We start from the raw sequence: 21,928 nt of genomic DNA, 5'->3' as shown, positions 1-21,928 counted from the left end.
AGAGTGTGCGTGCAAGGAGGCCTACAAACCTGACTCAGTTACACCAGCTCTGTCAGGAGGAATGGGCCAAAATTCACCACAACTTATTGTGGGAAGCTTGTGGAAGGCTACCCGAAACGTTTGACCCCAGTTAAACAATTTAATGGCAATGCTACCAAATACTAATTGAGTGTATGTAAACTTCTAGGAATGTGATGAATCAATAAATCATTCTCTCTACTATTATTCTGACATTTCACATTCTTAAAAAAAAAGTGGTGATCCTAACTGACCTAAAATTGAATTTTTACTAGGATTAAATGTCAGGAATTGTGAAAAACTGAGTTTAAATGTATTTGGCTAAGGTGTAAGTAAACTTCTGACTTATTACTTCAACTAACCAGTGCCCCCCGCACATTGACTCTGTTACTTTTATCTTTTATTCTTATCCGTATTTTTTGAAACTGCACTGTCGGTTAGGGGCTCGTAAGTAAGCATTTCACTGTTGTATTTGACGCATGTGACTAATAAAATGTGATTTGATTTGATTCATTATTACTCTACAATGTAGAAAATAGTCAATATAAAGAAAAACCCTTGAATGAGTAGGTGTGTCCAAACTTTTGACTGGTACTGTATGTCTGTGAACAATACAGTACTTTGTGACTACTTTGATATAAAAATGCTTTATAAATCAAATGTGTTTAGCTTTATAAATGAATAATTTGATAATAGATATCACTGGCTGTTACTGTATTCCAGCGCCATGATGACTGTGCCTCCCAGGAGCCCTCCGACTGTAACTGTGGAACTCTCAGAGACCATATCCTCCCCCCTTGGGCCATCTACCCTGTTATGAAGGTACAGGATAACCTACTGCCCTATGACAGGTGTCTAATACTGTAAAGCTCACATAAGAATATATTTTAAGGAACCTCAACTTAGTGAAATTACTTTTTTTATTATCTTAACAACATTCACTCACATGCAATGGTAATAGTAGGAAAGCTAAGATGTCTAGTTTGAGAAACAATACATCTGTATTTGACTATTATACGGTTATTGCTTGTTGTTTTATATGATCTCTGGATTTGCTAAGTTGACTGTTCATCTCTCTCTTGACCCCATCAGGAGAAGCCTAACAGCATGAAGAACGGCTCCTCGAGCTCAGCCGGCGACAGTGACCACAACACCACTCCTGACGGAAAGGTGCTTCAGGTACGTACTAGTACCCTGTCTAGGCCTTTCCCTATTACAGGACTGCTGGATAGTAACTGGTGTGAGTAAATAAGCAACCGTGTCTAACTATTTTACCTTGTTTAGGGTCTAGAGAACTGTCACTAGGAAGTGCCTCACAGCCATATTCCATTTAGACTACAGTGGGGCAAAAAAGTATTTAGTCAGCCACCAATTGTGCAAGTTCTCCCACTTAAAAAGATGAAAGAGGCCTGTAATTTTCATCATAGGTACACTTCAACTATGACAGACAAAATGAGAAAAAAAAATCCAGAAAATCACATTGTAGGATTTTTTTATGAACTTATTTGCAAATTATGGTGGAAAATAAGTATTTGGTCAATAACAAAAGTTTATCTCAATACTTTGTTATATACCCTTTGTTGGTAATGACAGAGGTCAAATGTTTTCTGTAAGTCTTCACAAGGTTTTCACACACTGTTGCTGGTATTTTGGCCCATTCCTCCATGCAGATCTCCTCTAGAGCAGTGATGTTTTGGGGCTGTTGCTGGGCAACACGGACTTTCAACTCCCTCCAAAGATGTTCTATGGGTTTGAGATCTGGAGACTGGCTAGGCCACTCCAGGACCATGAAATGCTTCTTACGAAGCCACTCCTTCGTTGCCCGGGCGGTGTGTTTGGGATCATTGTCATGCTGAAAGACCCAGCCATGTTCCATCTTCAATGCCCTTGCTGATGGAAGGAGGTTTTCACTCAAAATCTCACGATACATGGCCCCATTCATTCTTTCCTATACACGGATCAGTCGTCCTGGTCCCTTTTCAGAAAAACAGCCCCAAAGCATGATGTTTCCACCCCCATGCTTCACAGTAGGTATGGTGTTCTTTGGATGCAACTCAGCATTCTTTGTCCTCCAAACACGACGAGTTGAGTTTTTACCAAAAAGTTCTATTTTGGTTTCATCTGACCATATGACATTCTCCCAATCTTCTTCTGGATCATCCAAATGCTCTCTAGCAAACTTCAGACGGGCCTGGACATGTACTGGTTTAAGCAGGGGGACACGTCTGGCACTGCAGGATTTGAGTCCCTGGCGGTGTAGTGTGTTACTGATGGTAGGCTTTGTTACTTCGGTCCCAGCTCTCTGCAGGTCATTCACTAGGTCCCCCCATGTGGTTCTGGGATTTTTGCTCACCGTTCTTGTGATCATTTTGACCCCACGGGGTGAGATCTTGCGTGGAGCCCCAGATCGAGGGAGATTATCAGTGGTCTTGTGTGTCTTCCATTTCCTAATAATTGCTCCCACAGTTGATTTCTTCAAACCAAGCTGCTTACCTATTGCAGATTCAGTCTTCCCAGCCTGGTTCAGGTCCACAATTTTGTTTCTGGTGTCCTTTGACAGCTCTTTGGTCTTGGCCATAGTGGAGTTTGGAGTGTGACAGTTTGAGGTTGTGGACAGGTGTCTTTTATACTGATAACAAGTTCAAACAGGTGCCATTAATACAGGTAACGAGTGGAGGACAGAGGAGCCTCTTAAAGAAGAAGTTACAGGTCTGTGAGAGCCAGAAATCTTGCTTGTTTGTAGGTGACCAAATACTTATTTTCCACCATAATTTGCAAAGAAATTCATTAAAAATCCTACAATGTGATTTTCTGGATTTTTTTCCTAATTTCGTCTGTCTTAGTTGAAGTGTACCTATGTTGAAAATTACAGGCCTCTCTCATTTTTTTTAAGTGGGAGAATTTGCACAATTGGTGGCTGACTAAATACTTTTTTGCCCCACTGTACATGTTATCTGAATATACTGACAATATAGACTGAATATACTGACAATATCATTGTATTCATTTGTGAAACTGCTGTAATCTTTGAACTATTTATCTCTGATCAGATTGATCCGGTCCCAGACACTCATCCTCTTTTAGTGTTTGTGAATCCTAAAAGTGGAGGCAAGCAGGGAGAAAGGTGATGCTACAAGTGAACACTCCTACACAAATGAGCATTTATGGTTGAATAATAAGCTATGTCAATGTTTCTATTTTACAATTTCAAGTCCTATTTTATTATTTTCAGAGTTCTGCGTAAATTCCAGTATTTGCTGAATCCACGGCAGGTGTATAACCTATCCAATGGTGGACCTGGACCAGGGTAAGGTTTCCCATATGGATAACTGCATATGATGTATCTAAGTATAGACCACTATTAGTATCAAATGAAAAACTACACTCTGTTTTACCTGCATCACTAATTGGACAACTGGGGTGTATTTAGCAGCGTTAAATCTCGAAAATTACATTTAAGACATTTTACATTTTGAGAAGTCTGAGATTTGTTATTGTGTGTGTATCTGGGCTTTAATATAAATTCATTACCAGTTCTCTTAGTTACTGCTTGAATATGCAATGGTATTGGGATAGTTGGAACATCAAAGCCAATAAAATGGTTGCAAAGGGAGGGTATATTACTGGAAACGTTCAAAGGTTACCAGAAAACGTTCCCGTTTTTTAATGGGAATTTTATCAGATGACATCTAGTGTTTTTTTTGTTGGTACTTTAGATGATCACAGGTATCTGTAATTACCTCTGGCTGTCTGTGGCCTTATCACATGTAATATATATAAATAATCAAATAAGATCATTTTAAAATAAAAAATAGGGTGACAAAGCTGTAAAACATTTTTCTATGTTAATGTTTGTTTTTCCGCCAAACTGGTGGCAGTTGGGAAAAAAGTTCATAGTTGTAAGAGTTTTACTACAGTATCTCGCGTTAAAGTTTCACAAATAAATTCCCCAATAAATTTGATGGATTCTGGTCAAATATCGCTCAGTCGCAGGCTGTCAAAAATGCCAGGCAATGCAGCTCTGTGTGTTCAAAAGAATGCAGACAAACACAGACGGAAAAATAATTTTAGCGAAAGGGAAAGTGATGAACAGGGAGGTCATGCGCCACAAAAATATGTTGCACATGGTAAATACAGGGAGTGGTGAAAGGCAGCACATTTTTGACATTACACAGAAAATCAATGCAGTGGGGGGCGCTAGACGAACAGTAAGCGACCATGGCCGCGGGAAGATGTTTTTGGGTTGGGGGTGCTATTGACGTGTAATAAAGGCGTAGTTCACTTTAAAGTATATATATTAGATATTTATTTTATTTAAATTTATCATGGGGTGCTGCAGCACCCTCAGCACCCCTATTTCCCACGGCTATGTAAGCGAGGTGAAGCATAGATGGCCAGAGAGACTCGGAGCTAGAAAGAATAAAGGAGGATTGGCGGACAATGCTGTACTGCACTGTACTGCTGTAGGACATGCAGTTGTAGACCTTTCGAAAGATCAGATACCTCCTCCACAGATTGAGGCTGAGCAGCAACAGCCAATCATTGTGAAGACAGAAGAGGAATGCTTGCCTGGCTACCCATCCACACCGCTCCAGCCAACTGATGTTTCTTCTCCGTGATGAGTCTGGATTTGCCTCCCTCCCCGACGATTTCTAGAATGCAAACACATTCTGACCATTCTGATTGGTCCGAAAAAACGATTGGTTAGGCCAGAGCCGGCCTACATGATGGCATTATCAACTTTGATACTCTGGTTAATTTTTACGATCCTCATTTTGAAGTCAAATGACTTCTAGGTTGGCAGTTTAGACTGAATGTATGTAACGATAGAGCAGCAGAATTCAATTCAGGGTGAGTTGTCTGGCAAGAGGAATGCCCCTTTGTGACAGAAACATCAGTCCCTGTTGTGAAATCTGAGGGTGAGTTGTGTTAAAAACATGACTTTAGTTTTATTACGTTAGATATTGGATTTTGCATTGCATTAATTGTATCATTTGACTGACATGGCCATGACTGACATGGCCTTGACTGTTACTCATATTAAGCATCTCCAACCAATATTAATTCTAGAATCGGCTTCCTATTTCACAACAAAGCCTCCTTCATTCATGATGCCAAACATACCCTCGTAAAACTTACTATGCTACCGATCATTGACTTCGGCGATGTCATTTACAAAATAGCCTCCAACACTCTCTCAGCAAACTGGATGTAGTCTATCACAATGCCATCCATTTTGCCACCAAAGCCCCATATACTACCCACCACTGACTGGAACGAATTGCAAAAATCACTGAAGCTGGAGTCTTATATCTCCCTCTCTAAGCATCAGCTGTCAGAGCAGCTTACCGATCACTGTACCTATACACAGCCAATCTGTAAATAGCACACCCAACTACCTCATCCCCATATTGTTATTTATCCTCTTGCTCTTTTGCACACCAGTATCTCTACTTGCACATCATCATCTGCACATCTATCACTCCAGTGTTAATGCTAAATTGTAATTTTTTTCACCTCTATGGCCTATTTATTGCCTTACCTCCCTACTCTTCTACATTTGCACACACTGTACATATATTTTATATTGTGTTATTGACTGTACATTTATGTGTAACGCTGTGTTTTTGGCCAGGTCGCAGTTGTAAAATTATTACATTTATACCGATATTGGCCTAAAAATAAATACTTTTCCCAAGTTAGTGATATTTCCCATTGACTGATCATGGTTTTTCAGATCCTCTCTTCACTAATCTTTTTATGTTTAACCTTTTTGTTATAAACTTATCATCACAACCGTGATGTTAATCATAGTTGATCTCCATGTTTGGAAGACTTTGTTCAGCATTTTTATATCTGATAGATTTCCCTACTTTTGGTTTAAAAATTATGTTTAGAAATAATAAATATAAATAACGCCTTCTTTCTTCTTTTTTTTACACTGTTGACTGACCACTTTGTACACTCATACTTCAAGTAAACTTGAACGGCTTATTTCTCTCTGAGATGTCATAACCATCAGTGAACGTCACTGTTAGATCTTGTACTGCACCCCCAACATATTACACACTCTGTGTTTCAGGCTGTGCTTCTTCAGAAATCTGAAGGATTACAGGATATTGGTTTGCGGAGGGGACGGCACTGTGGGCTGGATACTTGATGCCATAGGTGGGGTCCAGTACACAATATTGGTAGACCATGCACTATACACTCAGTGGACAGTTTATTAGGTACACCTCCCCGTTCAGGAAAATTGTTCGCTCCTACAGTGAGTCACGTGGCTGTGGCTTGCAAAATAAAGCAGGCAGACAGGCCTCGAGGCATACAATTACTGTTCGATTGAACATTAGAATGGGAAAAAATGAGTGACCTAAGGGACTTTGAACGTGGTATGATTGTTGATGCCAGGCGTGCCGGTTCTAGTATCTCAGAAACGGCCACCCTTCTGGGCCTTTTCACGCACAACAGTGTCTAGGGTTTGCCGAGAATGTCACAGATGGGTTATTGCAGCAGACGACCACACCATGTTCCAATCCTAACCGCTAAAAACAAGAAGTGGCTCCGGTGGGCACGCGATCACCAACACTGGACAATTGAGTAGTGGAAAAACATTGCCTGGTCCGACGAATCCGGTTCCTGTTCCGTCATGCTGATGGCAGTCAGGATTTAGTGTAAGCAGCACGGGTCCATGGCCCCATCCTGCCTGGTGTCAACGATACTGACTGTTGGCAGTAGTGTAACGGTGTGGAGAAAGTGGTCATGCCCCAAAATAATTTAGTCTATTCTGGAGGCAAAGGGGGATCCGACCCAGGACTAGATGGGTGTACCATAAACTGGCCTCTGAGTGTACATGCCAATAGACAAGTCAACTTTAGTATATGAGTAAAAACAATGAATTTTCTTACCAAACATGTTACAGAAATGGATTCCATGTAGTAACCTAGACATGAGTAATGCTGATGATCTCTCTTTCTCCCCTTCTGGTGCAATCAGAAAAAGCCCATCTTCAAGTGCGGCCACCTGTGGCTGTGTTACCCCTGGGCACAGGAAATGACCTTGCACGTTGTCTTAGATGGGGAGGAGGTGAGAAGGGTTGTCTTTTGTCTTTTTTCATTCTGTTGTGTGTTCACGTATCATATTTCTTGTATCACGAGGTAAGTTTAGCCAAAGGGGTAAGTTGAGCCACCCTTGTTTATAGGAATCCATACACAAAATGTATAATTTAATTAAACATTTAGGAAAAGGTCATCATTGTGAAGGAAGAAACCACATGGGAAAAGTGGTAAGCAAGTTAGGTAAAAAAAATAGAGGTTTCATGATGTTCGTATCTAAACAAAATAATATTATTTTAAGATTGTTCTATACATCAGTTTGGGTCTACGTAAGCTTCATTATGAGGTCCTAAACCTAGCATGAAAGTGCATCCATGTAAGGTTGAAGTCATTAAAACTAGTTATTCAACCATTCCACAAATGTCTTGTTAACAAACTATAGCTTTGGCAAGTCGGTTAGGACATCTACTTTGTGCATGACACAAGTAAATTTTCCAACAATTGTTTACAGACTGATTATTTCACTTATCACAATGTATCTGTATCACAATTCCAGTGGGTCAGAAGTTTACATACACTAAGTTGACTGAGCCGTTAAACAGCTTGGAACATTCCAGAAGGTTATGTAATGGCTTTAGAAGCATCTGATAGGCTAATTTACATCATTTGAGTCAATTGAGGTGTACCTGGGGATGTATTTCAAGGCCTACCTTCAAACTCAGTGCCTCTTTGCTTGACATCATGGGAAAATCAAAATAAATCTGCCAAGACCTCAGAAAAAAATGTGTAGACCTCTACAAGTCTGGTTCATCCTTCGGAGCAATTTCCAAATGGCTGAAGGTACCATGTTCATCTATACAAACAAAAGTACGCAAGTATAAACACCATGGGACCACGCACCATCATACCGCTCAGGAAGGAGACGCGCTCTGTCTCCTAGAGATGAACGTACTTTGGTGCAAAAAGTGCAAATCAATCCCAGAACAACAGCAAAGGGCCTTGTGAAGATGCTGGAGGAAAGAGGTACAAAAGTATCTATATCCCTAGTAAACCTGGTCCTATATCAACATAAGCCAGACTATGATTTGCAACTGCACATGGGGAAAAATATTGTACTTTTTGGAGAAATGTCCTCTGGTCTGATGAAACAAAAATAGAACTGTTTGGCCATAATGACCATCTTGATGTTTGAAGGAAAAAGGAGGAGGCTTGCAAGCCGAAGAACACCATCCCAACTGTGAAGCACGGGGGTGGCAGCAACATGTTCTGGGGGTGCTTTACTGCAGGAGGGACTGGTGCACTTCACAAAATGGATGGCATCATGAGGAAGATAAATTGTGTGGATATATATATGGATATAAAGCTTGGTCACAAATGGGTCTTCCAAATGGACAATGACCCCAAGCATACTTCTAAAGTTGTGACAAAATGGCTTAAGGACAACAAAGTCAAGGTATTGGAGTGGCCATCACAAAGCCCTGACCTCAATCCTATAGAAAATCTGTGGCCAGAACTGAAAAAGTGTGTGCGTGCAAGGAGGCCTACAAACCTGACTCAGTTACACCAGCTCTGTCAGGAGGAATGGGCCAAAATTCACACAACTTACTTCTGACCCACTGGGAATGTGATGAAAGAAATAAAAGCTGAAATAAATAATTCTCTCTACTATTATTCTGACATTTCACATTCTTAAAATAAAGTGGTGATCCTAACTGACCTAAGACAGGGAATTTTTACTATCTTTAAATGTCAGGAATTGTGAAAAACTAGGTTTAAACATATTTGGCTAAAGTGTATGTAAACTTCCAACTTCAACTGTAGCTGTGTGGGCTAATATAGTCTATGTTTGTTTAAGTTGAGCAAATTGAAGTGTTTTCTTCCCAGGTGTAATGCAACGCATTATCACTGGAAATTAGGTAACAATAGGGCTTGGCCTGTGATAAAAATGTTTTTCTTTTTAAGTACAAAGTGTTTGTCAGGCATGTTTTTTAGGTGTGTGTTAAAAGATGCTTCAAATTATTAAAAGACAAAAAAGCAATTGTGATTGTGTTTGGGAAATAAAGATAGAAATGGTTTGAAAAATGTAGTGGTAATATTTCATTCAGTACAGACAAATGTCTGTTTTGTAGGCGGCTTAACTTACAGTCCCGCAGCTGAACTTATCCCAAACGTGGGTTAAGTTGTGCAAAGAGACCACTTCTTTTTTTTTTTTTACAAGTATATTTTCAAAACTATCATGTTAATATGAATTCTGATTATTTCCAGGGAAACAGAACATCCTGAAATATATGTAGATATCTTTGTGAGAAAGAATACTATAGTTCCCTTGATGGAGTGATGCTGAATATAGTTGAGCCACTCTCCCCTATAGGTTATGATGGGACGGATCTGTGTCGGATCCTGAAGGAGATTGAGGGCAGCACCCTGGTGCTGATGGACCGCTGGAATGTAGAGGTGATCCTAGAGGACCCCCAGGAGATGGGTGACCCTGTGCCTTATGAGATCATCAACAACTACTTCTCCATCGGAGTGGTGAGTGAACTTCAATCATGGTCCCAGATCTGTTTGTGCTGTCTTGCCAATTCCTATGGTCATTGTCACGTCAACATGGCAATGACCATAGGAGTTGGCAGGACAGCAAAAAATGATATGTCCAGGCTACTTAGTTATGGCACACACCAGAATGCTTTGTCAACTTTTTTATAACTTGTTCTGTGTTGACAGGATGCCTCTATTGCCCACCGGTTTCATACGCTGAGAGAGAAACACCCCCAGAAATTTAATAGCAGGTAAGAAAAATTGAATAACCGGACTGGAGTCTGGTTATTCAGAGGGGACTTTTAGGTGTAATGACTTTGTGCATGGTGTAAATGACCCTACATTAATGCAAGAATGTTGTTCAATATTCTAGAATGAAGAACAAGTTGTGGTATTTTGAGTTTGCCACCTCTGAGACCATCTCTGCTTCATGCAAGAAACTGAATGAATGTCTTACAATTGAGGTGAGGATTGCAAACACACAGCTTTGCATCAACACATAGAAACATATAGTAACTTTATAAAAAAACATATACCCAACCAGTGTTGCGAGTAAAAGTAACACATGACAGTACTGTTACTTTTATGAGTAACGGAGTAACATAACAAGTTACTGTCTTCAAAATTGTTTTATATTATTATTTTTTCCATTACTTTCAGAATCTCTCAGAAGGTTGTATATTTTTTAAGCCTTGTTTCCTGGAATTCATCTGTAGCTAGGCTAACTCGTTTCCTAGGCTATCGTGAAACTGAAAATCAAAGAAAGATGGCAGTTGTGTTGTGTCCGCTGCTTAACCTATGCACAGGCAGCAAGCATTAATATCTTTGCCTAAAAACACCACATCAAACCTGAAATAGCATCTGGAGATTGTGCACAAAGGCACAGAGCTGGTAGCCAAAGTTCCAGAAATGCGTGAAAGAGGAGAAATCTATAGGCCTACATATTATGACAATAAACGAAGATCCATAGGCCTAAATAATATTTCCAAGTGTTCTTACGAAATGTTCATATAAACAATAAAAAATGTCTGATAAATACAATTCAAAACGGCAATAAAAAGTGTCATCACACAACTAAATTATATCTTGATAGGTTAACGTGGTGTAACTAGTTCCCCCTAAGAACAATGTCCAATTGCTGACACAAGAAAAGTTTTTCCCCAAAGTTTGGTAAAAATGTGGTATTTTAATGATGGTCATGCTTAGGGAAATAAGTGGCTACAGATGGCACTTTTTTTTCAAGTTGCCCTATTGGAGGGTGTGCCAGTTGCCTCCAACATACTTACCTTAAATCTGTACTGATTTATTAAAAACTGATTATAATTTGTATCTCTAAACAAATGGATTATTACAGGCTCCCCTAATGGTGTATGTATATGTGTAAATGGTGTATATATATATATATATATATATATATATATATATATACACACACACACACACACACACAGTGGGGAGAACAAGTATTTGATACACTGCCAATTTTGCAGGTTTTCCTACTTAGGTCTGTGATTTTTTATCATAGGTACACTTCAACTGTGAGAGACGGAATCTAAAACAAAAATCCAGAAAATCACATTGTATAATTTTTAAGTCATTAATTAGCATTTTATTGCATGACATAAGTATTTGATCACCTACCAACCAGTAAGAATTCTGGCTCTCACAGACCTGTTAGTTTTTCTTTAAGAAGCCCTCCTGTTCTCCACTCATTACCTGTATTAACTGCACCTGTTTGAACTTGTTACCTGTATAAAATACACCTGTCCACACACTCAATCAAACAGACTCCAACCTCTCCACAATGGCCAAGACCAGAGAGCTGTGTAAGGACATCAGGGATAAAATTGTAGACCTGCACAAGGCTGGGATGGGCTACAGGACAATAGGCAAGCAGCTTGGTGAGAAGGTGTTACTGGAATAAAATTCCTACATGTTTTAATACCCAATGAAATTAAACACTCTGCCCACTTCTAAGAATTTGTAAGACTCTTATTTGCATTAAATGGACACAGACCAGTCTCAAAATCAATCAGCAGCGTTTATTCTCGAGAGTACTGAACATGAAACATTTTACCACAGGTTATAAACTGAAAATGACGTCATTAGTTTTCGAACTGTCCCGTCTCTTCTTCACCCTGGTACAAAGGCAGTATCTCAAGCCTTCCCACATCGTCCCACACCAATTTAATATAATTTATGAGCCAAGGTCTTAAATCATAAATCATAAATCTATACAGTAACATAATAGTATTCTGGTTAGTCAGTCCTGATTCAAATTTATACATAATTAGTCATTATTGATTTAAAAAAATCCCTTAACAGAAGGCAACAGCTGTTGGTGCAATTATTAGAAAATGGAAGAAGTTCAAGATGACGGTCAATGACCCTCGGTCTGGGGCTCCATGCAAGATCTCACCTCGTGGGGCATCAATGATCATGAGGAAGGTGAGGGATCAGCCCAGAACTACACGGCAGAACCTGGTCAATGACCTGAAGAGAGCTGGGACCACAGTCTCAAAGAAAACCATTAGTAACACACTACGCTGTCATGGATTCAAATCCTGCAGCGCACGCAAGGTCCGCCTGCTCAAGCCAGCGCATGTCCAGGCCCGTCTGAAGTTTGCCAATGACCATCTGGACAATCCAGAGGAGGAATGGGAGAAGGTCATGTGGTCTGATGAGACAAAAATAGAGCTTTTTGGTCAAAACTCCACTCGCCGTGTTTGGAGGAAGAAGAAGGATGAGTACAACCCCAAGAACACCACCCCAACCGTGAAGCATGGAGGTGGAAACATCATTCTTTGGGTATGCTTTTCTGCAAAGGGGTCAGGACGACTGCACCGTATTGAGGGGAGGATGGATGGGGCCATGTATCGCGAGATCTTGGCCAACAACCTCCTTCCCTCAGTAAGAGCATTGAAGATGGATCGTGGCTGGGTCTTCCAGCATGACAACGACCCGAAACACACAGCCAGGGCAACTAAGAAGTGGCTCCATACGAAGCATCTCAAGGTCCTGGAGTGGCCTAGCCAGTCTCCAGACCTGAACCCAATAGAACATCTTGGGAGGGAGCTGAAAGTCCGTATTTCCCAGCGACAGTCCCAAAACCTGAAGGATCTGGAGGTCTGTATGGAGGAGTGGGCCAAAATCCCTGCTGGTCAAGAACTACAGGAAATGTATGATCTCTGTAATTGCAAACAAAGGTTTCTGTACCAAATATTAAGTTCTGCTTTTCTGATGTTTCAAATACTTATGCAATAAAATGCAAATTAATTACTTAAAAATCATACAATGTGATTTTCTGGATTTTTGTTTTAGATTCCGTCTCTCACCGTTGAACTGTACCTATGATAAAAATTACAGACCTCTACATGCTTTGTAAGTAGGAAACACTGCGATTTTGCAGGTTATCAAATACTTGTTCTCCCCACTGTACATACATATATATACTACCGTTCAAAAGTTTGGGGTCATTTAGAAATGTCATTGTTTTTGAAAGAAACTGCTTTTTTAATGTAGTAAATGACTATTGTAGCTGGAAACAATTTATTTTTTAATGGAATATCTACATAGGCGTACAGAGGAACATTGTAAGCAACCATCACTCCTGTGTTCCAATGGCATGCTGTGGTAGCTAATCCAAGTGTATCATTTTAAAAGGCTAATTGATCATTAGAAAACCCTTTTGCAATTATGTTAGCACAGCTGAAAACTGTTCTGATTAAAAAGCAATAAAACTGGCCTTCTTTAGACTAGTTGAGTATCTGGAGCATCATCATTTGTGGTCAGGCTCAAAATGGTCAGAAATACAAAGTACTTTCTTCTGAAACTCGTCAGTCTATTCTTGTTCTGAGAAATGAAGGCTATTCCATGCGAGAAATTGCCAAGAAACTGAAGATCTCGTAAAACACTGTGTACTACTCCCTTCACAGAACAACGCAAACAAGCTCTAACCATAATAGAAAGAGGAGTGGGAGGCCCCGGTGTAATTTGAGAAACAGACGCCTCACAAGTCCTCAACTGGCAGCTTCATTAAATAGTACCGCATAACACCAGTCTCAACGTCAACAGTGAAGAGGCGACTCCGGGATGCTCCGAGTTGCAAAGAAAAAGCCTTCTCTGTCCAGTGTCTGTGTTCTTTTGCCCATCTTAATCTTTTCTTTTATTTGGCCAGTCTGATATGGCTTTTTCTTTGCAACTCTGCCTAGAATGCCAGCATTCCGGAGTCTCCTCTTCACTGTTGATGTTGAGACTTGTGTTTTGCCCCTTTTCCCGGCACTTATCATTCTAGCATGTCTTCTTCAGGTAGCATGACAGTTCATCTTCCCAACGGCACATGTAACTCTTGCCTGTCATTTTGATGGCCCTTGATAATGTCCCGATTTCAATATCCAAATAGATACATCCGTTTTTCCCACATACATGAGTCTCTCATCTGAGTCGTTACCACCATTTCTTTCTTGTCCATTTCTCCCACGAGCAACCCAGGAGCATGAGAGAAATGTGTATGTTCTCTCTCTCCATGCTCAATCCACATGCACGGTCTCAGCACTCCTGCCACCTGTACCCAGGTTTGGCTCGGACTCAGATTGGAGTGTTTAAAAGTCACTGTCGCATTGAACGCCTTTGTTGCTCTTTCTTCAGCCGGTTCACACAAACCGTTTGTGGCCAAATTATTCCTACATGCATTAAGACACCATCTGACGTCACCTTCCATGATAACCTCAAGAGAGGACAGATCAGAACAACAGTTCTGTTTCAGGAAATCCAGACAAGAATTGACTATGACAAAATATTACATTCCCAATTCCTTAATAACATCATCTCTACAACAAATGTCAAACAGCATAACAACATACTGTTACTGTTAAAACCATTTTCAAACGTTTATACTCCCTTATTTTACCGACGACCTCTCAGAAGAGTGGCCAGATCAGGGAGTTAGCACCCTAACCCATGGGGGAATCCCAACACTCCAGTAGACCAAATCTGGTGACATTTGTATCGAAACAAAGACAAAAATGAAATCAGCAATACACATATCACAATCCATTTGGAGTAAGAGTCAACCATCATTAACATCATTAACATATATATTTTCTTCTGTATGCAGACTGAACAAAGTAAATGTGTATATTTACCCAAGGACCAGGGAACTAGTAATTTTCCCTTCAAACACATGATTCACATCGTGATTCAAAAACATGTTAAATAAAAAAATTAACTAATTCGAATAACCAATCAACTTAGAGTTACAACTCTTGATAATTCTATAAGGAAATAATGGTATCCCATAAATGGTAATGGTAATGGTAATGGTAAAATAGAATAGAGACTGGTGTTTCTCTTTCAATTTATAATTAAATCCCACCCGTTTCGATAATTTCTAGTGAGATTGATCAGGCCTCACCAGAAAGTCAGGATACAGGGCATTCGACACCATTAAATATTTCCTCTCCCTTTTCTTTCCCTTTCCTCCCGAAACCATTTAAAAACATTTTAAATCTTTCCATCATTCTGCATACCCAATTTAAAACCAAATTGAAAAGACCCCACTAAAGAACAGGCCTTATTTATCCGGGAACTCCGTTTATGGCTTACTCCAGATACTTTTATACTTAAAACTGCCAAATATCCCTAACTGCTCTCCCCAAGACCACAGTCTCTGGGAACATTCCAACGAGAGATAATGAAACCCCCTCTTCTGGAAAAGAAAGTGTACATTTCCTTAGCATTCACTATGCTACATCTTAACCAGCAATCCAAAAGTATTCATTATAAATCAAACATGATGATGGTAAATCCTCTATCCTTACTCCAATCATTAAACATTTGTTTTAATCCACCCCAACGTTTATGTATCTTTTATTTAGCGACTTTATCTCGCCACGAGTCCAACGGTTCACAGGTCTCTTTTCCCCATGATTCTCCATAACCACCGCACCACAATGTTCATGAACAAAAACAATGTAAAGTTAATTTTAGGTTTGATAACCCCTATGCTAATTCCTCATGACCCCTCCATCCTTTCGTCCATTCTAGAAATCAATTTCAGAACAAGACGACATAAAATTTTAATCTATTTCACAATAAAACCACATAAAATGTCTCCTAAGATAAAACAGCTCCCAAGGTGTGTTCTGAGTGTTTGGCCAGATCATTTTAATTTGTTACCTCTTCAGAATCCAAACCCCTGGCATTTCACCTAGATTTTTCAACCCAAAATACTTTTTCTTATGGCAAATTTAGCCAATTTCTCATCATAAGGAATCAGCTATATTTGTTCCCTGGATCTATTAAAAAGATGTGTAAGAGGTGATCTCATATGTCTTCCTTCACATAGAACTGTAATCTCTATGAACCACTATCGATCGTACCAGATGGGAATTTTCTGTCAGCCGGGAAATGCTGACCAATCTGACCATATTCGAGCCGAATTGATAGAATGCTTGTACGCTTCTTTCAGTGCCTCCATGGCTTTATTAAAATCAGGGCTGCCTGTTGCCATATCAATAGTTATTATTCCAAAACCTCTCCCGACAGTGTTCAGGGTGTTTAGATTTCTTCACTCCCGTCTATAATACACACCTTCTATTAACTATTTTCCAAGGTAGAGCTACCCACTTCGCCGGATAATAGTTATGGTATTTGTGGCTATTAATTGGTCACAGCACTTAATACCTTGTATTAGAACCTATACTATAGCATCTGCAAATGTATTGCTGGAGAATACGGATCACCTAATGTCTTATTCCAGTGTTGCGCCTCAAATATCACTGTTGTTGATAACACACATTACCAAAACTATTCAGACTTGTCTTCCTATTTCCACGTAATCTTTCATGGTTCCCCCTCCCCATAGGGCATAAACCAACCTCTCTCCTTATTGCTACTGCTAATACACGTAACTCAAACAGTGTTTGAATATCTTAATGCTTTTCTTTTACCCATGCATGTGGCTTATCTTCAGAATTTATAGGCAGCCTTCTTATCATTATCCACATACACTCTACTGCCTCACTGTCAACTGCAGCTGGGACTTTCATCCCTTTTACAGATCTCACAGGGGAATATCCCCACTAGGGACATATCCTATATGGAACCTACCCTACACTGTATTGTCCCTCATGGATCTCGCAGAGGAAAACCTCCACTCGGGACCTATCCTTATGGAACCTTCCCTACACCTTATTTTTACCTGGATCTCGCAGAGGAACACCTCCACTCGGGACCTATCCTAATGGAACCTAGCCTACACCAGATATTTACGACCGGTCATTACACGGCAGGGTAGCCTAGTGGTTAGAGTGTTGGACTAGTAACTGGAAGATTGCAAGTTCAAACCCCCGAGCTGACAAGGTACACATCTGTTGTTCTGAACAGGCAGTTAACCCACTGTTCCTAGGCCGTCATTGAAAATAAGAATTTGTTCTTAACTGACTTGCCTAGTAAAATACAAAATAAATAAAACACAATGGACCTACTGAATAAACTCAGGTTTTCTAGGTCTGTATCCTATAATTGTTCAGCCTACGATTCTCATCTCCCCAAGGTGTCAGAATTAGTAATAACAGGCGTAGGAACTGCTTCTACCTTATTTCTGGTGCCGGATCCTGTTTCTCTGATTCGGAAATCTCTAGTTCAACTGCAAATCGTGGTGAATCCCTTTCGTGACGCCAACTGTTAGGTTCTAATTTTCAAAGTAAAAACTCAACGGGCAATTTGAAAGCTCAAACCAATTTGATTCTTCCTAGAGGGTCAATACAGCTGCATTAGACAAGGACATATTCACACAAGCACTGATATTTAACCCTTTGTCCTATGCTGAGTCTCGCCTATGGCACCCCTCAGGTATCTATTACAACTAATGATGAATAACATTTAAAGTTCAGAAATCCAAACCTATCAATGGAAAATAATGCTACTCCATGAAAGGTGAGTTCCACTCCGCTAGCGCGTCGATAGTCAGCAAGCAAGCATATATTATTTTATTACATGAGGATTGTGGTTAACACAGCTGACCTGATAGTTATGTGGTATGTTTAGCTCATTATGGCATCTCATTAAGTTGCACTGTCTGCCTGATGTTGTACGTCCCTCAGTGCTGCGGCACCCCATTGGACCTGAGTGGCCTTTCTATGGAGGGGATCGCAGTCCTCAACATTCCCAGCATGCACGGTGGATCCAACCTGTGGGGAGAAGCCAAGAAGAGTGAATCCAAGTCCTTGATGAATCCTCAGGAAATGCCGGAGGTTATTGTCGACCCTGAAATCCTGAAAGTCAGTGGACAAGGTACAGTGAAATCCCTTGGCTTGATCCAAGGGCTCAAGGTTTCAAAATGTTAAAAGTTGTGCCCATGTCTGGTATAGAATATTGTTAGAATATCATGTGAGATGTTTTAGAGTATCCATTTCAAGAGGTCTGTTCTAGGTTTGAACAGCTAGTCTCAGACTAAAAACTGTACTGCCTCTGTGTGAACTGCATGTTCAGTGTTTCCATCTTCCATGACAGACCTCAGTGACCTGCGTTTGGAAGTGGTTGGTCTAGAAGGGGCCATGGAGATGGGGCAGATATATACTGGACTTAAGAGTGCTATAAGACTAGCAAAAACCTCACAGATTACAATCAGGTGAGTGCTTGTGACATGTTGAGACATGTACAGACTAGCTGAGATATCACAGTATGATGTGGGATGATTATTTGTACACCTTACACCTTTAAAAATAAATATTCCATCCTCACTACTAATGCTGCCTTCATAACCAAGTGAGAAAGTAGTAATTACCCATTGTAAAGTCTTAAATACAAGATGGGTGTATTCACATTTTGAACTGAGAAATTCCATCAAATGTGTAGGTCATGAGAAGGTTTAGATTATTTTGCTATTTTGCTATTTTTTGCCCATAAAAAGTATATATATATATATATATATATATATTATATATATATATAGATATCTCAGCTAGTCTGTACATGTCTCAACATATATATATATACACACACTACTGTTCAACAGTTTGGGGTCACTTAGAAATGTCCTTGTTTTTGAAAGAAAAGCAAAAAAAATGTTGTCCATTAAAATAACAGCAAATTGATCAGAAATATAATGTAGACCTTGTTAATGTTGTAAATGACTATTGTAGCTAGAAACGTCAGTTTTTTAATGGAATATCTACATAAGGGTACAGAGGCCCATTATCAGCCACCATCACTCCTGTGTTCCAATGGCACGTTGGGTTAGCCTTTTACAATTATAAACTTGGATTAGCTAATTGATCATTTAGAAAACCCTTTTGCAATTATGTTAGCACAGCTAAAAACTGTGGTTCTGATTAAAGAAGCAATAAAACTGGCCTTCTTTAGACTAGTTGAGTATCTGGAGCATCAGCATTTGTGGGTATGATTACAGGCTCAAAATGGCCATAAATAAATAGCTTTCTTTTTCATTTACAACATCAAAAACTGTATTTCTGATCAATTTGATGTTATTTTATTTTAAATGGACAAAAAAGTTGTTTTTCTTTCAAAATCAAGGAAATTTCTAAGTGACCCCTAACTGTTGAACAGTGGGTTAACTGCCCCTAACTGTTGAACATATTATATTGTTTTGTTTGTTATTTAACTAGGCAAGTCAGTTAAGAACATTCTTCTTTATAATGACAGCCTACCAGGGAACAGTGGGTTAACTGCCTTGTTCAGGGGCAGAACGACAGATTTGTACCTTATCAGCTCTGGGATTCGATCCAACAACCTTTCAGTTACTGGCCCAACACTCTAACCACTAGGCTACCTGCCACCATTAGGCTACCTGCCCTATATTCAGAGCTGCTTTCACTTTTTAAATCAGAAGGAAGATAAACAGAATCAATTTAGTATCAATCATTTGTACAACTGCTGAAGATGCCACCATGCCTCTCTTGCTGTCTTTTTTTGATGACAAATGGTGTCAGAGAGGTGCAAGTGGGAAACTCGGAGCATGGGGATGATAGATGAGTTTCCCCACTAGTAATTACCAGTTGGAAGGGCATTTAAGTATATTTTCCCAGTTGTATGCTGGTATTTACAAAATTCTGAGATGTTGTGAACACAAAATGTTCTCCCTTATGTCTCTGTCCATCTCTCAGGACTAAGAAACCTTTACCAATGCAGATAGACGGAGAGCCCTGGATGCAGCCACCCTGTACGGTGAGTGCTAGGAACCCAGATTGAGTTCAGTGTAACAGAGCATTTTAAGAGTTTTTAAAGCAAGTTCTATTGCTAGAGACCATGGAGCTTGATGCTAATAACATGTTGTTAATATAACATGGTAACATGTTGGTAACAAGCACGTAGACATGGTAATAACATGGTCATTTGAGTAACACAACCTTTCACTCATATTCCCCCTTCAGATTCACATCACACACAAGAACCAGGCCAGTATGCTGATGGGTCCCCAGAACCGGTCCAGCTTCTTCAGCTCAAAGTAGAAGCCTGCTCCCTGGCTACAAGCAGTAACATGACCTATATGCACTTGCTTATTATTTTACATTTGTGAAATGACTGAAGCAGCTTTGTTTGTGAAACCAGTTGGTATATGCATATTTTAGAGAAATAGGTTGACCAACATTTTAAGAAAGTTCAACACATATTATTTTGTTTGTCCGGCCTCAATACAAGACGATATTATGAAAACATTGCCAACTACAGCTGTATGATAGCCTTTTATATTACTCTGGACAACAAGTTAAGAGCTTTTAGTGGGTTTTATGTGCCTTTTCCATCATTTTTTGCCAAATTCACCTTATGCGTTATCAAGGGGACAAAGACTGCTGGGTTGCACAGTCTAAGATATTGGTATCCGCTTGAAAAGTTTGAGTTAAATGTTTATTCAACAAGATTATTTTAACTGCATTTAACTTCATTGTTATGACATTTTTGTAGGATCATTTAAATGTATACGGTACCAGTCAAAAGTTTGGACACACCTACTCATTCAAGGGCTTTTCTTTATTTGTACTATTTTCTACATTGTAGAATAATAGTGAAGACATGAAAAATATGAAATAACACATATGGATTCATATAGTAACCAAAAAAAGTGTTAAATCAAAATACATTTTAGATTCTTCAAAGTAGCCAACCTTTGCCTTGATGACAGCTTTGAATTATCTCAACCAGCTTCATGAGGTAGTCACCTAGAAGGCTTTTCCAACAGTCTTGAAGGAGTTCCCACATATGCTGAGCACTTGTTGGCTGCTTTTCCTTCACTCTGCGGTCCAACTCATCCCAAACCATCTCAATTGGGTTGAGGTTGGGTGATTGTGGAGGCCAGGTCATCTGATACAGCACTCTTGTTCTTGTCAAATAGCCCTTACACAACCTGAAGGTGTGTTGGGTCATTGTCCTGTTGAAAAGCAAATGATAGTCCCACTAAGCGTAAACCAGATGGGATGGTGTATCGCTACAGAATGCTGTGGTAGCCATGCCTTGAATTCTAAATAAATCACAGACAGTGTTTTTTATTTTATTTAACCAGGTAGGCATGTTGAGAACAAGTTCTCATTTACAACTGTGACCTGGCCAAGATAAAGCAGAGCAGTGTGACTGTCACGAATATTTGTATAGATCGACCAAGACGCAGTGGATGTTGAGTTCCACATAATTTATTATAAAGTGAAACTTAGCAAAACAATAACACAAACAACAAACCGTGACTACAGAGATGCTACGTGCACTTACTCAAAACAATATCCCATAAAACACAGGTGGGAAAAATGCTGCTTAAATATGATCCCCATTTAAAGACAACAATTACCAGCTGCCTCTAATTGGGAATCATACCAATCACCAACATATAAAACGAAACTAGAACCCCACATAGAAAATATAAACTAGACTAACCCCCCAGTCACGCCCTGACCTACTCTACCATAGAAAATAAGGGTTCTCTATGGTCAGGACGTGACAGTGACACAGACAACAACAGAGTTACACATGGAGTAAACAATAAACAAGCCAGTAACACAATAAACAAGTCAATGACACAGTAGTAAAAAAATAGTCTATATACAGTGTGTCACACCCTGACCATAGTTGCTTTGTATGTTTTTATGTTTTGTTTGGTCAGGGTGTGATCTGAGTGGGCATTCTATGATGGATGTCTAGTTTGTCTGTTTCTGTGTTTGGGCCTGATATGGTTCTCAATCAGAGGCAGGTGTTAGACATTGTCTCTGATTGGGAACCATATTTAGGTTGCCTGTTTTGTGTTGGGTTTTGTGGGTGGTTGTTTCCTGTCTTTGTGTTTGTTGCACCAGATAGGGCTGTTTCGGTTTTGC

At 39.7% G+C, this 21,928-nt stretch overlaps 1 protein-coding gene across 2 annotated transcripts in view; it reads left to right on the top strand.

Moving 5' to 3' along the window:
* The window catches only part of LOC110532550 (diacylglycerol kinase alpha), a 42,932-nt gene extending 22,265 nt beyond the window's left edge, over positions 1-20,667 (top strand). For both annotated transcript variants that reach the window (XM_021616538.2, XM_021616539.2), the window contains 13 exons: positions 742-840; positions 1,111-1,197; positions 3,069-3,142; positions 3,251-3,325; positions 6,101-6,186; positions 7,012-7,101; positions 9,442-9,602; positions 9,795-9,859; positions 9,982-10,072; positions 17,714-17,903; positions 18,123-18,240; positions 19,736-19,796; positions 20,003-20,667. In XM_021616538.2, coding sequence (XP_021472213.2) covers positions 742-840; positions 1,111-1,197; positions 3,069-3,142; positions 3,251-3,325; positions 6,101-6,186; positions 7,012-7,101; positions 9,442-9,602; positions 9,795-9,859; positions 9,982-10,072; positions 17,714-17,903; positions 18,123-18,240; positions 19,736-19,796; positions 20,003-20,080 — 1,275 coding nt within the window. In that variant the 3' untranslated portion in view covers positions 20,081-20,667. The remainder of the gene's footprint in view (positions 1-741; positions 841-1,110; positions 1,198-3,068; positions 3,143-3,250; positions 3,326-6,100; positions 6,187-7,011; positions 7,102-9,441; positions 9,603-9,794; positions 9,860-9,981; positions 10,073-17,713; positions 17,904-18,122; positions 18,241-19,735; positions 19,797-20,002) is intronic.
* Positions 20,668-21,928: the final 1,261 nt, after the last annotated feature.

Source organism: Oncorhynchus mykiss, chromosome 9 (genome assembly GCF_013265735.2).
Source record: "Oncorhynchus mykiss isolate Arlee chromosome 9, USDA_OmykA_1.1, whole genome shotgun sequence".
Classification (NCBI taxonomy): Eukaryota; Metazoa; Chordata; class Actinopteri; order Salmoniformes; family Salmonidae; genus Oncorhynchus; species Oncorhynchus mykiss.
This window is presented reverse-complemented; position numbering and strand designations above follow the sequence as displayed.